Here is a 17959-nt window from a genome sequence, read left to right as displayed (position 1 = left end):
CCTCGGCTCTCCGTCCCGGGGACGCGTGGACTCCCGTGCTGAGCCACGGCTCACACAGTGCTCCCTGAATGCTGGGTCTCCTCTTCTTCACCCCGAGCCGTGCTCCCTGGAACGGGGAGTTGGGTGGGCTCACAGTGGGGGACACGCAAGGGAGCCCATGTTCTGAGCAGAAGGACACCCTGGGTCCACAGTCTCCTCTCTACAGAGGCGTCAGAGCCATGCAGCTGCTGTGTGCTTTTCCAACAATCAAACGCACCAAGATCTGGAACTATCTACTGGCTAACTTGCTGTAGACAGACGGGCTTCCTCCCTCTGGTAAAACGGGACTCTGATGAGCAAACTGCCTGGCCTTTCACACCGTGGCCACTGTCCTCTGAGACCACAGCCAGGGCTGGGCCGAGCAGTCAGCTCCTCCCCGAAAGAAGTCCACCAGGGTGGCCCTGGGCTGGCCAGGCACTGTGAGCTGAGGCTGAGCACAGCCACACCTGCCCTGCCCGTCTGCTGGGCCTGACACGGCCGCATGCTGTGGACTGAGGCAATTCTTATCCGCATCCTGGGGAGCCGGGGCAGGCTCTCCGCACGGCCCAGCGTCTTCCTCCCAAACCAGCCATGCTCACAGCTGAGGGACGTGGCGCCCGCATCCCAGGGCGTATCCAACCCCATCTGATCAGGCAGGATGACACTGAGGGACGTGCCGGGGAAGGAGGTGTTGCCAGCAGTCCCCAGGCGCCGCTCAGCTTGCCAGGCATTTATAACACGCCACCCCCTCCCAGCCGCGGTTCCGTAACTAAAAGGCCACGGTGGCAGCAGTCTGTGCAGAGATGGTGTCCCCACAGCCCCGTCACAGTCGAGCCAGTCAGCGGCTGGCAGTGCCCGCCCAACGGAGGGCCATGCTGGCACCCACGGCTTCTGTGCGCAGAGCACGGACCCCAAGCCAGGAGGGGTCCCGGGGTGGGCAGAACCCACAAGCTGGCCAGGGATGTGGCTGCAGACCCAGTTGCCCGTGGCCTCAGGAAGCCTCTGGAAATGCAGGATCTCCCTGAGCTGGCAGAAGGGAGCCAACATGCCACGCCCCCCGCAGTGGTGAGGGCACATCCTGAGGCAGGTAGGGGCCCCGCTGGCCTCCGTCATGTGCTGGAAGGTACCTGCACCATGAGTCCTTTCCTCAGTCAGGTTGTTAGGGGCACGAGTACCCAGCAAACAGCCCAGAGCAAAACCCAGTATTCCACATGGAGGTTGGGCCCCTCTGAAGCCCCCCCGGCTTCCTTATCCTTCCTCAGATCGGGGTCTCTGTGATTTGGTGAGGGCCCCAGACCCCCTCCTAGATGGTGCCGGGTGGTCAGTGCAGGATGCCAGCTGCCGAGGGCGGTCGGGGCTCAATGCGGGAAGGACCACTCACAGACAGCCCCTTCCTCCCACAGCCTCCCCAGACCCGTCCGTCAGCCCGGCTGGCCCACACCCCCAGTGGCCGCTGCAGCCCCGACAGTGGGTCTGTGCAAGGCCATGACTGCAGCCCGCCCACCCCAAAATCTTCCAGGGAAACTGCCCCGGTCCCGGACAGAGGCTCGGGGCCACCACGCTCCACCCCATGGCTCAGCCCTGCGGCAGTCCTGCTCACAAGCCCCCAGCCTCTGCTGCCCCCACACTGGCCTGCCACCTTCACGTTGACTTTATGCTGACCACAGTCTCCGTGTTGTGTGAAGACTGTGGGGTACCGGGGCCCCTCTTCTCGCAAACACCATTTGCTGAGGGGATGAACGGGGAGGCAGGACTGGTCACAGCCTCTCCGGCTGCCACCCTGGGGCTGACCCCTGGCCAGGCTGAGTCAGCCACGAACACCACATCTCAGGGGACCTTGGCACACTCAGCCTGCTGTGTACAATAGAGCAGGTGATCACGTCTCTCCTGGTGGAAAAAACCCCTTGCCCTAATCCCAGCCACAGCAGCTTCAGCTGGCCCTGAAGGCCCCGCCAGCACCTCGAGGTGGAGACGGTGTGGTTCTCTGCCCGGCCTCTCGCAGCTGAAAGGCTTTTCACTTCTGTGCTCCTCTGATTAAACTCCACATTTCTAGGGCACCATGAGCTGCCAGGCATGATGACGGCCAACAACGGCAAGAGAAAAAGTGGCTTCCCTGCCACCCCGGCTCCCGTAATCACTGCCCGGACCCACAGCCCCCACCCCCGGCATCCAGAGTCTCTCCCCGGACCCACAGCCCAAGGGCCCCCGGCACTGCCGTCAGTGTGGTCCCCATCCCCACACCAAGTGCATGGACCGTCTCCAGACTCCCGTAGGTGGCCGGGGCACTCTCCGCCCTCCCATGCTGACCTGTGGCTGGAGGACCAGGTCAAGGCTGGGGACGTGGGGTGGAAGGCGTCGCTGAGCACACATGCCCCTCGCTGTGCCCCTTCTCTGCACCCGGCTCTAAAGCACATGAGAAGCACAGACGCCAGACACCACAGCCTCAGCATCCACCCCACTGAGGCTGTGCGTCTACGGCCACCCGTCCACGCTGCCGGAGAGTGGGAGGGGCCTGTGATTCCCACGCCTGCCTCAAACTCCCAGCACCGGAGAGGCAGACTTGGCCACCACACCTCTGCCCAGAACCCAGCGGTGCCCATATGTCTGCTTTCTGTCTCTTTTTCCCAGCCCAGGATCCTGGTGGCTTTTAAGGCCTCATGCCTGAAGAATATTAGCCTCCGCCCAGCCTGCACCTCCAGGACCTCTGGCCCTGCCCCTTCCTGGGCACAGCCTCCCCACACCTGTCAGCCAACTGGACTGTCCCACACCTCCCAGTGGCCACTGCGGCCCTGACAATGGGTCTGCACAGGGTCATGACTGCAGCCCACCAACCCCAAAAGCTTTCAGGGAAAATGCCCTGGCCCAGGCCCGAGACTGGAGGCCCCTGCCCTTCACCCGGCGGCTCAGCTCCGGGGCAGCCCCGAACAAACCACCACCCTCTGCTACCCCCATACTGGGCTGTAGTCTTTACTTTGATTTCCTGGAAAGGAGTTTCAGGAGAAATGAACTTGTGGGAGACAGCACCTCTCTTCATAAAGAAAGACCTTGCCTCAGCGAGGAGGGCTGGCCGGGCATAGCCGCCTTCTGCACGCCTGGCAAGGGCTGGGTAAGGGCCGGACTTGGGGACCAGGTCTCAGTCCTCAAGGCAGTGCTGTGGGGGCTGCGGGAGCCAGCACGTGTGTGCTGATGGGAAAGGGGGACATCTGCATAAACCAATAGAAAAGAGCAGAAGCAGGACCTGCCCAGGCCCCGGGCATCGTCAACCCGGTGCCTGCCTGGGAGGGCAGCCCTGAGGGAGGGGCCAGTGGCTGACATTTGTGTGCAAGACGGAACGCACGGCACTGAGTGGCTGGCTTGTGTTTGACTCTCTCACTGCTGGTCCTGTCTGTTGGATCTCGAATGCAGGTAGGTGCACAGGCTCACAGCCTCGCCCCGTACAGGCTGGGAGGAGGTTCATCCAGGAATGTTTTAGCTCAGAGACAAGGCCAGAGAGTCTGGAGGCCAGAATTCCTCTCTAACCACTGGCCCCCTCTTTTTACAAAGAGAAGCATTTCTGGTGAGCTCCTCTTCATCCCTCAATACCCTATTCAAATGCTCCCTCATAAATGCGTCTTTGCTGAGGTCCCGGCAGGAAGAAGTGACTACACTCTGGGGCCCCAATCTCAATTCCCACACCTGTGGCACTGCATGGCTCTCTGTATCAGGTGTTTGGAGTTGATTTTCCTATTCACCTTCCCTGCTGCCATGGGCACACACCTTGCTTCAACAGATGAGTGAGTGAGCAAATGTATGAACAGTTAAGGAGCCAAATGAACAAGTGAGCAGTGAGGTTTGCGCCGGGGTTCCTGGCTCCTGTAGGCACGGAACACGGGAGGGTCAGCACGCGCCTTCCGCATTTAAACCCTGCTCGCATTCAGGTCCAACCCAGCTCGACAGGGCACACGTTTTCTCTTTAGCAAACACAATTCACATACGAGGAAACTTATTATGCACACAGAGCAAGAAAAGAGAAAAGCAAAAATTAAATTAGATGGCAGCTTGGAAAATGCCCACTGTGCAAAAAGCAGCAAGCTAAGTAATTTGTTCGGCCTCCCTTGAAAATGTGAAGGTTTTAATTTGGGTCTCTGGGACCCGGCTCCTGAGGCACCAGGAGGCTCCTGGTGAGAGGGAAGTGAAGGCAGTTTCAGATGAGCAGACCCAGATTCAATTAGTAATCAATTTTGACCCCAACTCTCCCCACAGGCGGGCAGAAGTAATGAGAAGACGGGGCGGGCCTGGCTGTGAACTCCCAGGCCGTGCAGAGCAATGCTCTCCCCTCCCAGTCGTGGGAAGAATCAGTGTCCCCGAGAAGGCACCGCGGCCACCATGTGCTCCGGTGGCTGTAGATACAGGCAGCCGGGAGGGCATTGGGGTGGGAGAAGCAGTCCCCTTCCCTGGAAAGACCACCACGTCTCTGCCGTAGCTCGCCCTGGGATCCAGCGCTGCAGAACCTCGGCCTGGGAGATGCAGAGCAGCCCTGAGGCCTGTGTACCTGCTGTTTAATCAGATGCCCTCTACAGATGCAAATTGATAGATGTGTTTAATAAGGGCGGAAACAAGGCTCCAGTGGCCCGCTGCTCCCTGCCCCAGGTCCTCAAAACGCACCAGAAGCCTGGGATGGCTCCCTTCTCCTCCAGTGCACTCCAGCAAGCTCAGCCTCTCGCCCCACAATCCCCCTCCCAAGCGCCAAAGAGGTTCCCCACAAAGTCTCAGGGCTGGTGGCAGGTGGGCCAGTGGCCTGCAGCTGCTGGGTCCAGGGCAGACAGCCAGGGTGGCTCAGCCGAAAGCCCGCCTAGCCCGTGGGTTCTCCCCGGCATCCCACCTGAGCAGTGCATGCAGCCCCCTGTTGCATGAGGCATCTGCAGGCAGGAGAGGCTAGGGGGTTGAGCCCTGGGCAGGCGTGAGCCTTCAGCCAAGAGCCCAAGGCTCCCTCCCCTCCTTCCCTTCCTGCAGAGGCCTCACGGGGTTAGGGGTTCCGGTACTGGGCCCTGGGGCAGACTCACAGCCTGCCCTGTTCCTGCCTCACGGTCCTAGGACAGGCTCACTGGAGACAGCGGGAGACAGCTCAGTATCTGTCAGCCCTCACTCTCCTCACCATGCCCTGACTCTGCTGGGACAGCCCTGGAGGGGTCTCTCTGGCTGTAGGGGATCCAGGGCCCGGCCTCTCAGCACACCTTCCTCCCGGTGATACTGACATTCTTTTTATTTAATTATTTCTTAGACGGGAGTCTTGCTCTGTCACCCAGGCCAGAGTGTTAGTGGCATGATCTCGGCTCACTGCAACCTCCGCCTCCCGGGTTCAAGGGATTCTCTGCCTCAGCCTCCTGAGTAGCTGGGATTATAGGCACCTGCTAGCACGCCCGGCTAGTTTTTGTATTTTTGGTAGAGACACGGTTTCACCATCTTGTCCAGGCTGGTCTTGAACTCCTGACCTTGTGATCCACCCACCTCGGCCTCCCAAAGTGCTGGGATTACAGGCGTGAGCCACTGTGCCCACCCAATACCGGTATTCTTATTCCTAGAACAGCCACCTCCCCCGTGGAGGGCTCAGGATGTCTGTCCCTGTCTCTGTGTGCCCAGCCCTTCTCCAAGGACCTTTACTGGTGCCCACACAGCAGCTGGCTCTGTCCCTGACCCCGTGTTCTAGATCACAGCACACGGGCAAGGCTGCCCATGTCGGGCTCCTGAGCAGAGGCGGTGGGATCTGAAGCTGGGCATCTGGAGCCCCTGCTGGGGCAGTCAGGGAGAACAGGGCCCCTGACCAGAGTCAGAAACCCTGGACGCCAAATCCAGCCCTGGGAGGTCTGGCAAGCGCCTGCCCTCCACGGGCTGGGCCAGCTGTCTGGGGACACATCTTCGCAGGTCCCCACATCCCGTCCCCGGACGGCCCATGAGCGCTGTGCCAGGCCTGAGATGCCCACACCCACATCTCAGTGCAGGATGCCACCTATACAGCTGCCCTGAAGTCCACCCGGGCCTGGAGGGGCCGCCGACAGCAACAACCCAGATGTCCTCCGCCCTACTCCACCCGCCAGTCAGTCCCTGCCTGTCTTCACCTGGCTTTGCAGGGCCTCTGTCCTCACCAGGCCACAGCGCCAGGACAACCCCACAGCAGCCCAAGTCTATGCCCATCACTCAGAGATGCTGGTTTCTCTCCACCCCAAGGAGGTGGCCTGAGAGCCCCCCACAGAGGGGACTCCGAATCTCACCCATGAGGGACCCTCCCTCCTTGCACTGTCTCCTGGGCTGTGGTCAAGCTGCTGCGCCTGGAACCAAGGCTTCCAATGCCCCTGTGTGAGGTCCTTCACCCCGAGCTGCCTGCACTGGCACAGGGCTACTGGTTAGGCCCCTAGCAGCCCCCATGTTTGCCCCAGGGAGGGGTCTCCCCACCCACTCTGGTCACAAGGTGGGGCCCAGCCTGGATTTAATGCCTGCCCTACACGCCCACGCCTGACTTTTGGTTGGTGTTGACACTGGGACACACAGGGCCTTGGGGAGGTCCTGCCTATGGGGTTCCCAGGTCTCACGCTGACCCCTGAGCCTGGCCGGTCACCAGCTGCCTTGGTAAAGGCCAGTCTCTCTCCATGGCCAGGCACAGCACATGCACAGCAGACTTCCCTACCAGCGGACAGGCTTCCACCAGATGCCGGATAGCCCCTGCCAGGGGCCCCTTTCCCCTCCTGCCCCATGCCACCCACAGCAGGTGCCCTTTCCAAGTGCTGACTCAGCAACGCTGAGCACGGCACGGCTTGTCAGCAGCTTGACTTCTTCGGGAGGACGCTGCCAGCTGACAGCAGGAGCTCACCTGCACACGCTCGGAGCCCGTGGGGGCGGGGACTGTGGCACGGGTGTCTTGAGCTGGCCAGACCCAGAGACAAGTACCGGGTCCCTCTGGCATATAGACGACGGAACGGCACCCAGGGGACCTCGCCGTCCTGCAGCAGCACCACTGCTGTCCTTTCCCTCCCCCCGAGGCAACACCAGAGAACCACAGTCTCGGGCCAGAGACCCCCACACACAGGCAAGTAGGGCAGGGCGCCGGCCTCTCCCTGACCAGCCCCCAGGAACTGGAGACCGCACCCCAGCCAGTCCCCAAGCCCACAAGCTCACAGCACCCACCGCGAGAGCAGCTGTCTGATGGCTGGGGGTCTGACCTGAGGCGGCGCCGAGGCCTGGGGGCCTTCAGGGAAGGGGTCGCGTCAGGGAAGAGGCGCCCTCAGTGAGGTCCTGGGGCCGTGGGTGCTTACCGTCCACACAGGCGGGCCGGGCTCTTGTGGTGCCGGCGATCTGCCCCTTTCTGCACGCACAGCGGGCGGTCTGCCGGGCAATTGTCCTCCGAGGCTGGCTGCTGTCCCGGTCCAGGGTCACAATCTCACAGGTGCCGGCGGCCAGCTGACCTGCAGAGAGGAGCAGAAGCCACTGAGTGGCCACACATTACAGTCACCCCACAGCCAGAGCCCACCCACAGAGGGGCCCTCGGTGGCCAGGCCACAGGGCAGGGGGACCGCATCACTCAGAGCGAGCTTCCGAAAGCGCCTTGAAGGCGGCCAGCAAGGGGCGCTCGGTGGACGCCAGAGCTGGGTGAAGCCGGCGACCTCCACTCTGCGCACAGGCTGGTGTTCAGGCGGCGCTGCCTTGGCAGACAGGAAATTACCCGCAGCCCCATCTCTGTCACGCCCGGAAATGAAAGGCTCGGATCAAGAGGAGGGAGCGGGTTTCCCTGCACACAATCGGGCCTGCAGGAGGGAAGCCGGCTCCATGTGGCATACTGCTTGGTCTCTGTCCGAAAACACCAGCACACTGGCCCCAGGACGTGGCACGCTGGAGTCGGAAAACATGTCAGACTCCCTCTCAGCCTTGTCAAAGGCTGTGTGGAACCAGGAACTGCTGTCCCTGCCTGGGTACGGACACACGAGCAGGCGGGCACCATGGCGTGCATCGATGCCAGAAGGTTCAAGGTTTCCTCCGCCCTCCCACAGCCCAGTGCATGCCCACACACCTGTGTGCACATACCACACCCCTGGAGTGAGCCACAGGCCTGCAAGTGTACACGGTGACACCCAGGCATGAGCACACCAAGGCCAGGCGGCCCAGGCTCACCAGCCACACCCGAGGACATGCCCTCTCAGGTGCAGGTGCCCATGCAGACACAGACACACGCAAGCATCATGGATGGGCTGCGCAGACACCCACCACCCACGGGTGACTGTGGACAGGCTCCCACGGAGCACCCTGCATCCCCCATCTCCCTTGTCATACCACCCCTGCTCCCCACGTTACAGACACCCCACATGGCAGGAGGGAGGCGGGAAGGATCCTGGGGCAGAGTCAGGCTTTGGGACCAGCTGTGATACAGAGAAGAGACACGTTTCTTCCAAAGGTACCAACGTAAATAATTTCCCTGGCTTTCCTCACCCCACGCCCCCTAAATCCCAGGGAGAAGGCCGTCTCTCCAAGGGGCCGACAGCCCAGGCATCTCTGGAGAGGGAAGGTGAGCCACCAGGAGGCTCTACCTTGCAAATAAACCCATGGAATTTAAGACGCCACTCTGTTGGCATAACGAGGCACAGCCACCACCAATCACAGCCAAACATTAACGCTGACAAATAAAAATAGCAAAGATGAAAACCAGCCACCCCAGGGCAGGCGGAGGTCGTCCCTCAGCCAGTGCTGCCCAAACCCGCCCTGCACGGTGAGTGCCAGGCGCCTGCCATCCAGCTCCATGTGGGCACCTGCGCCCTGGAGCCGCCTGGATGACCGCTCCCTGGCTGACTCACTCTTCCACCCCGAGTAGGTAGTGAGTGGCTGCTCTAAGCCTGCCTCTGTGCGGGGCCCTGGGGCCACGGTGGTGAGAAGAGACTGTGGTGTCCTCCCCAGGGACCCCTTCCACCTGGGGGAGAAGGCAGCAGCATCACAGCGACGCCTGGGCTCAGGGCTTCCAGCCTGTGGGCATCAGCAGAGTCTTGGGACTGCCTGGGGGGCTCAGGACAACAGGATGGCAGGGAGGTGACTCCCAGCAAGGCAGCAGTGGGTGCATGAGGGACGAAGGGTAGCCGTGCCACCCTTGCAGAGGAACCTGCAGGCCATGACCCGGCGCTCCCCAGCAGCCATGTCTTCAGCTTGGGTGCCCCTCCTTATCCATCCTGTCTCCTGTGATAACCTTAGACACCCCCTCCTCCAGCACCTGCCTTGTCACCCATCAGCTCTGGATCCCCAAGCCCAGTCCAGACATCACACATGCTGGCAGGGTGCAGCTTGAAGGAACATGGAGGGGCTGCCCAGCTCTGTCACCCCAAGACCCAACACAGCTTAGGCCTGAAACAGGGCCACCCCTCCACCTCTGCCCTGCACCCACCGGGAGTCTTCCGAGAGGAGGTGTCAGGGCCGAGCAGGAGCTTCGTGCGTATCAGAGCGCCACAGCGAGCCGCACCCCAGGCAGACTCACGGCACACACTCTTCTCCCACGGGGCTGGAGGCCATCACCTGACATCCAGATGGCAGCCGGGACGCGGCCTCTGAGCCTTTCTGGGCTGTGGTGACCCTCAGTGTCCTCGGGCTTATAGCCAGGTCAGTCCAGCCTCTGCCTCCACGGCCACACAGCCTCCTCCCTGCAGGGACCCCTTCCTTTAGGGACACCAATCCTACCGACCAGAGCCACCCTAGAGACCTCATCTTAACTTCACCACATCTGGAAAGGCTCTATTTCCGAATGAGGCCGGATTCGCAGGCACGGGGGTGAGCGCCTGAATAGGATTCAACCCGTAGCAGACAGAAAACCAAACTCTGTCTGGAAATCTACGGCTGTCCCACTTGGAATGAGTCCGAACGCCCCATCTGTGGGGTGTCTGCCCCACACTGCTGTGTCCGCGGAGGCCAGGTGTCCCTCATTTGTGAATTCATGGCGAGCTTACTGGACGACCAAGATTCAGCCAGAACCCCCAGCCCAGTTCTCCTGGTCTGGCTTCCCACGGCTGCCCGCCTCCACCCTTCCACAGCTTCCTGCCCTGATGATTTCACTTCCTCAATTCATTTTCCGAATCTGTTTTCTGCAGACGGTGCCCCTGGAACCCACCATCTTCCTCCATAGCTGAGCTGGGCCTGCACTCAGGAGGGTAGAGGGGGGCTCCCAAAGGAAGGAGGGCTCACCACCACTCCCCTGCCTCAGGCCCTGGGGACGCCACTGAGCTGTCCTTGGATGTGAGCATCAGCACCCTAAGACATAGGTCAGTGCTGGCACGTGGTGGGAGGTCTCTGGGAAAGGCTCCAAGGGGGAGGCTGGAGAGCCCCAGTAGCACAGGGCCACGTGAAAAGCCAGGAAATGGGGCGGGGAGGTCGATCGGCCCAAAACCGAGGCGGAGAAGACCGACGCTCTCTGGAATCAGCAGATGGCCTGATACACTGGGTGGCAGCCGTGCTCACACCCCAGGGCGGGTGTTTCCAGCAGGTCACACGGCACACCAGGGGATCAGATACCAGATGGGTGTGACACTCAGTGTCTAGGAGTTAAGAGAGAAGGAGCCTCTGCCGCTGCTGTGAGCTGCATCTGCTCAGCGTGTCAGCCTGGGCTCAGGAGGAGCGTGCAGGCTCGTCCAGGGCATCCGCTATCCTGCATCTGAGTCCGAAAGCCCGGCTCAGAGGGCCCTCAGGCCACGTAGGCGGCATTCAACAAGATGAACTGACAGTCGGGTCCTCAGCCCGCTGTCCGCACCCAGAGCTGCAGGCAGGCGGACACACCACACACCAGCCCTCCTTTCCTGTGGGACGTGCAATGCCCAGGAGCCAGCCATGCAGACCCTCTGCCACCACAGGCTGGGCCACCATCAGACCCCTGATACCAGTCTCAGGGGTAAGGTGGGCAGGGAGCCCAGACCCAGGGCTGGGGTGCGGGACTGAGTAGGGGCCCCACCCTGCAGAAACCTGCAGCTAAGCCCCCCAGCAGCGATGGCAATGAAGAGGAGGGGCAGGCACGCCTGCCACCCAGCACAGCTGTCTCCCGCTCGCTGGCCCTGCCCGCCCAGGCTCCCCTCACTGCACCCGCCACAGCCCTGCAGGCAGCACCAGCATCGTGCTGCAATTTCAGAGGAGGAGACCAAGGCACACAACGGCCTGGGACCTGCCCGTGGGGATGGAGTGGTGTGGGCGGGGCGGGGCGGGGGGATGGGGAGGGGCGTGACTGTGCAGACCACACTCCACACACAGAGTCACACACAGGGCATGTACACCCCCCCACACTCTCCACCCACTGTGAGGCGTTCGGGAGGGGTCCAGGCTGGCCTGGTCTCCAGGCCGCAGGGACGGGTTCCTCAGGGTTCCCACTCCGAGTGCTGGGCGATGCTCGGCCACCACCCAATGCTGACTGCCCCCTCTGTTCACGAGCTCCAATATCACCACATGCTTAGAAACGGGGATTCAGAAGGGAAGACGGGCATACCAGGAGTCAGCTGGGGAGACCTCACCAGGGCTGCGTGGGGGGTGGGAGCCCCAAGGCGCTCTGCCGTCTGGAGGTGCAGGGTAGAGCAGGGTCCCTGGCCGCCACGGTGCACCTTCCCAGCTTCTGGAAGAAGGCCATCTGGGAGGTTCCAGGGTCCCCCAGGGCTCCTGGCAAGGCTGGGACCATGGCGAGGCCACCCCCCAGGGCTCAGCACCTCAGCACAGCACAGGCGCCTCCACCAGGGGCCTCCCCTCAGCGTGTGCTGGCCCACTCACGGGGCCAGCCTTTTCTCAGAGACGGGGTGCTGTTTCTTTCTCTTCTCTTCTCTTTTTGTTTTTAAATAAGGAGTTTGCATTGCTTTGAAAACCAGAAGGAAAAACACTCAAAAATAAAACAAGTGACCACAATTCCTTCTCCAGCACCAGCTCCCACAAAGCCCAGGGCACGGGAGTCTCTGTGGAGAGGACATGGGACCTCCACCCTCGGCCTTGCAGGACCCCAGCCACCTTTCCGATGCGCTGGCCTGGACCAGGGGCTTGCAGAGGGCTCACAGCAAGCGAGGCTGTGTGCACATGCGTGTGCGAGGGACAGCGTGCGGAGGGGCGGCCACCAGCGGAATGGAAAGGAAAAAAGCTGCCTTTGGGTGAGTTTTCTTAGAGAGAAAGGCAGTGACGTCATTGCGTGGCAAAAATCAGAAGTTGGAGAGGCAGATTTTAAAAAACAAAGAATCCACCACTCCAGCCCGCAGACACCTCCCGACTCCGCCTCCCGCAGGGGTGTGCATGGGTTGATCACGTGAAACCTTTCCACAACTGCTGTTTGTCAAACATCATTTCACAGAAACCCCCTTCTGTGAAGAGAATGTGGCCACCTGGTATTCTAAGGCAGCTGGGAACCACCAGAGACCATGGGCCACTCTTCCCACTGCCCCTTGGGTGCCACAGTGCCACCACAGCCTCAGCTTCGGACAGATGCTGTCCCATGGGGCAGACCCTCACTCACACCCCCAACTGGGGAGCCTGGGCAGACCACTTCTCAGCTGGTCCTGGCCTCTGATTTCGGGAGGCAGCCTAGCCCCGTGCCATGCGGAGAAGACCCCTGAAGGCAGAGCTGGGTGTGAGCTGGCACCGTCTGTGAGTCATGCGGCAGGCGGGCCTGCACACTTAGGAGCCCCTGCCCAGCCTCTGCAAGAAATTGCCCCGGGGAAATGCCTCTCATCACCCACGGCCTGGCCCTGCTCTGCCCTGTCTGCCCAGCTGGCTGTGTCTGGGCCAAGAAGGGAGACCATGTCCGGGGGGAGCCCCACCTTAGAAGCGCACCCCACTTCACAGCCAGGATGAGCCAGCCTTGGTTGCCGAAGGAGCCCCCCCCCCCGGGTTTTGTGCTGGGCGTGTAGGCTGGAGGGGCTCCTGTGGCCCATTCACGCCCCTCATCAGCATGTGGGGGCGGCGGGTGCCAGCGTGCCCCCATGCCCACTCAAATGCCAGCTCTGAACTCCCACACAGCATGGAGCCCTCCAGCACGGCTGCATGGGAGACCTGCCTGGGAGCCCTGCTGCAGCCAGACCGAGCCCCCACTGTCCCATGATAGGGACTGAGGAGTGGTCTGGTGGCCTCCGGGAGCCTGAGGCCTGCAGAGCCCAAGAGCCTGGCACCGGCCCCCACTTGCTGCCCTGGCACAGCGAAGCGCGGGCACCGGGCTGGAGTGGGTTCAGGGGCCGTAGCAAGCCCTCCACAACCCACCAGGCGGGCACCATCATCGCCTGGCTCCTACGAGCTTTGCAGAAACAGCTCACAGAGCTGACGTCACAAGCCTGGTGGGCCATGACTTGGGACCTGTGGATGAGGGGAAGGGCACTGCGGAGAGCAGCTGTGCAGCAGAACTCCCAGAGCCCTGCCCAGACCCTGGGGACCACCGGCTCTCTGGGACCCCGGCAGGCGATGGCAGGGAGGATGCTATGGTTGAGGATAGGCGGGTACACGTCCACATCCAGACGCTCGGTTTTCATGAGTGAGCCAAGTTTTGACAGGGGAGACAGCTGGACCCAGGGAAGGCCACTGGCAGCTAGAACGCAAGCCCCTCAGGTCCCCGCAGAGCCCTCAAGGGCAGGGGCCAGCCAGTCTAGGCAGGCCACAGGAAGGTCCAGAGAGAACGTCTCAGAGACAAGCAGTGCCCCTCCTCCCAGGTGCTGGGTAGGAGCTGGCAGGGCAGTGGGGGCACCAGGAAGTGGCTTCAGGTGGGCACAGACCAGGCCTAGGCTCCAGGAGGCGTGACAAAGGGAGTCGCTCAGGGACGGGGGCCGGGGCCTCCCTGGCAGGACAGAGGCCCTCTGGCATGTGGAGCTCGGCCTGGGCCCTGTGGAGCACTTCCTGCCACCCGTGGGGCACGGACAGGCAAACTGTGTAATCCTGCCCGGCAGTGACACAGACCTGAGGGGACATGTGATGTGACAGATGACAGAGGAAGACCCAAAATGACTTTGACAGGCACAGACCAAGAGGATTGCATTTACCAATCGCAAACACCAGCACTGTGCTGGGTCGGACCAGAAACAAGGGCATGGGGCAGCCGGAGGTGACTAACAGTGCCGCTGGGAAGCTGGGGGGCAGGTCCCCAACAGTATTAGAAAAGGAGACACCGTAGGGTCGCCCGGAGCTCCCACGCGAGTGTTCACGGACCAGCCTGTGTCCAAGTGGTGGGTGGGGCAATGGGGTGTCCTCAGCCTGTCCTGCCTACCTGCACGGGCACCACCTCTGAGCTGGGGCATCAGCTCTGAGTGAAGCCAGTGACTTGGAAAGGCTGCTCACCTGCAGACACCTCCCCGTCCACCCTCCCAGAAGTCCCCAGCCAGGGCCCCTGCCGCTGGCCAGGCACATCATCTGGCAACCCTGGCTTCGCTCACTGGACTCCTCTGCCCACAGCATGGGGCAGGGGCCAGGAGGGTCCAGAGCCCCGGCCTCAGCCTCCCTGGGCCCTGTGCCCGTCCCGCCTGTCCTGCCCAGCTGGACGGCCTCTGCCCTACACTCAGGCTGTCCTCCCTGGCACAGCTGCCCCGTCCTGTCACCGCTGGAAGAGGAGGCCAGACTGCTGCTCAGCCAGGGCACCAGCCCGCTCGCACACTAGCTCCACCCCAAGCTGCGGCCTCAGGCCCAGTCGTCTCCAGAGTTCATGCGGGTGCCCTGGGCCACCTGGGGTTCACAGGAAGCAGGGCCCTGCCATGAGTGGGGGCAACATTGAGACCAGAAGCGCGATTTCCAGGGAGCCTCCCCCCACGACGGAAGACCCCGCCTCCAGGTCGGAGCGATCGCCACAGGTAGCTCTGCCCCAGCTCATAAATGAGGTGACCCCGGATCATGGGGACGCTAGTACGAGGATTAAACATACAGAAAACACGCTCTTTAAGACCTGACGGAGTATCACAGTCTCAGCATTTAAGTCACAGTCAGATCGTCTGTCATCATTTCCTAGTATCCACCCTCCGTCACAGTCTGACTTCAACAGAAAGGATCATGTGTGCGGAGGGCACGGAAGCCCGGCTCCCCCACGCAGCACCAGGGGCTGCCCCGCCTGCCCTCCCTCACACAGCCGTGAATGTGGCGCTGGCACTGCTCGCAAAGTCAAAGAGTTCGGGAAGACAGCAGCTCAAGTGGCCTGGCCAGCTGACGGCACCCCGTCCGTGGCGTGTCCCTACCGCCCAGCCCCTCTCGGAATCTTCAGCTGGCTCCCACCACTGCTGAGAGAACCTGCCTGCGGCCTGGCCTGTCCGGCCACTGCCTTTGGACCTGCACACGTGGGCAGGACCCACAGGATGCGTGTGGGTGGCTGGGAGGGAGGAGGGAGCTGCCCGGGGCCCACAGCTCCTTCCAAGCTCCGCCTGGGCCAATCGTGCCAAAAGCCACCTGTGAAATCCAACAGAAGCTGGTGAAGAAGACGATAATGCAAATGAAAAAGTGGCAATGGCTGCTGTTACAATGACCGGGGCTGCCCAGCGCCCCAGGACCCCAGCCAGAGCATCTGTGGTTCAGCTCCCAGCATCGGCTCCTCGCCAGCACTGAATCAATCAGAAACGCCCGCTGTCACCCCAGAAGCCCCTTCCTTCTCCCCTAGGTCCCCAAGCTGCACCGGGAGAGGCCTGGGATTGTGCCCTGCACACACGGAAGGGGCCAGGCCAGCAGTGGGCGTGGGTGCAATGCCCAGGAAAGCGGGGATGTGGGTGGGACGCTGCCCCCTTAACTGGGATGGAGGACTCAAAACAGAAACGCAGGGGCTACTCACGAGCCACTGAAATGCGCTGGGCAGTGATGCCTGGGAAGACAGATGCCCCCAGGGAGAAGGAGCTGCTTCTGGAAGGTTCTGGGCCCCCTGGGTAGGGGCTGGGATCCAGTTGCAGAGGTGTCCAGGAAGGCAGAATGGCTGGAGGTCAGCCTATGCATGTCCTGAAGAAGGCTGGAAGGGAGACCCCAGCTCCTCCCAAGTCCTCACCAGCCTCAGGGGCCCCCTGCCCCCAGGCCCCGGCCTCTGCTTCCCACAGCTGAGCCCTCCACCAGCTAAGCCTGCCCCCCGTGCTGCCGAGCACAGGTCCGCCTTTCGGGCCCGGACCGGCCGGCTTGGGACAGGCTGGCCCTGCTCCTGGTCCCGCACGGTGCTAAGTGGGTGCAGCTCTGTTCATACACATCAGGCCACACCGAGAACAAGGCCGGCCATGCTCTGCACGTCTCTGTCCCCGGGCCCCAGGCCCCAGGCCCCAGGCCCGGAACCGCCTGGGCAGGGATGGTGGAGGGGGGCTGCTGCCCGTGCACTTCTCTACCAGGGCAGAGAATCCCCCAACCTCAGAAAAATACCTCCCTAGGACCCCACTTTGGGCGAGACTTGCTTTCCTCTGCGATGTGGATACACAAACCACAGCGTGCAGCAAGCTCCTCCCAGATGCCCCGGGCCAGCTCCTTCCTGCCCCAAGCCCAGCACGGAGTGCACTTCATGAACGGCTGGAACCAGCAGAAGAAGGAAGGAGTGTGTGACTGCACGAGAGAGTGAATGAGCCAGAAAGTAAATGAACGAGTGAGTGAATGAATGAATGACTGGGTGACTGGGTGACTCAGGGAGTGACTCAGGGAGTGAGTGACTGAGTCATGACTAGGTGAGTATGTCAATGAGTGGGTAAATAGGTGAATGAGTGACTGAGTAAATAATTAGTGAGTGAATGAGTGAATGAGAATGAATGAGTTACTGGGTGATTGACTGGGTGACTGAGTCAGTGAATGAGTGAGTGAATGACTGAGTCATGACTGGGTGAGTGTGTCAATGAGTGAGTCGGTAAATAGTGAGTGAATAAGTGAATTACTGAATGGGTGAGTGAATAAGTGAATGACAGAATGCATAAGTGAATAAGCGAGTGAATGAGTAAGTGACTGAGTGAATGAGTGAATAAATGAATGAGTAAAGGAGTGAAGGAGTGAAGTAACGAGTGATTGAGCGAATGAATATGTGAATGAATAAGTGCGTGAATAAGCAAATGAGTTAAGGTGTGAAGGAGTGAATTAATGAGTGATTGAGCGAATGAATGAATATGTGAATGAATGAGTGAGTGAAAAAGCAAATGAGTTAAGGAGTGAAGGAGTGAATTAATGAGTGATTGAGCGAATGAATGAATATGTGAATGAATGAGTGAGTGAGTGAATAAGCGAATGAGTAAAGAAGTGAAGGAGTGAATTAATGAGTGATTGAGCGAATGAATGAGTATGTGAATGAGTGAGTGAATAAGCAAATGAGTTAAGGAGTGAAGGAGTGAATTAATGAGTGAGCGAATGAATGAATATGTGAATGAATGAGTGAGTGAATAAGCGAATGAGTAAAGGAGTGAATTAATGAGTGATTGAGCGAATGAATGAGTATGTGAATGAATGAGCGGGTGAGTGAATGAGTGAGAAGGAAAGGAGCAGAAACTCTCCTCTGGCTGTGGCTTCCGCCTGCTGACTCTGGCACTGGGCGGCTGAGGGCAGTGGGGGCAGGGGACCGTCTCCAGGCCCTGCACCCCCAGGCCCTCTGTGTGACAAGCTGCCCCCAGGAAAGAGTGGGGGCCTTGCTCAGGCCCTAGGGCGCCGCTTCTCACCCACGATTGTCAGAAACACGCACAGAGACACAGACATCCCTGAGGAATCAGATCAGCGCTGTGAATGCACATGCAGTTTCTCCGTATTTCACCGTTGCCATGTTCTGGCTTCCTCTCCTATCCCCATCTTCACTTTAACAAAAGATGACTTAACATGAAACTTTCCACGAGTCCCTGAAACAAATGTACTCACATGGTTACGACAACAGAAGCCCCAGGACCCACCACCGCCCCCAGCCACCCCAACCAACCCCTCCCTAGAGAAGCCTCCCTTCTTGGCTCCGTTAGGAGGAATCTGCACCAAGAAAGACGAGAGGGAGGGAAAAGGGAGAGATACAGAGCAAAACAGGGAGAGAGGGAGA

General features: G+C 60.8%; 1 protein-coding gene across 3 annotated transcripts in view; it reads right to left on the bottom strand.

Moving 5' to 3' along the window:
• TAFA5 (TAFA chemokine like family member 5) overlaps positions 1 to 17959 on the bottom strand; it is a 218004-nt gene that overhangs the window by 69886 nt on the left and 130159 nt on the right. For all 3 annotated transcript variants that reach the window (XM_017504855.2, XM_037730060.1, XM_017504856.2), the window contains exon 2: positions 7305 to 7454. In XM_017504855.2, the coding sequence (XP_017360344.1) occupies positions 7305 to 7454 (150 nt within the window). The remainder of the gene's footprint in view (positions 1 to 7304; positions 7455 to 17959) is intronic.

The sequence above is a fragment of the Cebus imitator genome, unplaced genomic scaffold (genome assembly GCF_001604975.1).
Source record: "Cebus imitator isolate Cc_AM_T3 unplaced genomic scaffold, Cebus_imitator-1.0 Scaffold329, whole genome shotgun sequence".
Lineage (NCBI taxonomy): Eukaryota > Metazoa > Chordata > Mammalia > Primates > Cebidae > Cebus > Cebus imitator.
This window is presented reverse-complemented; position numbering and strand designations above follow the sequence as displayed.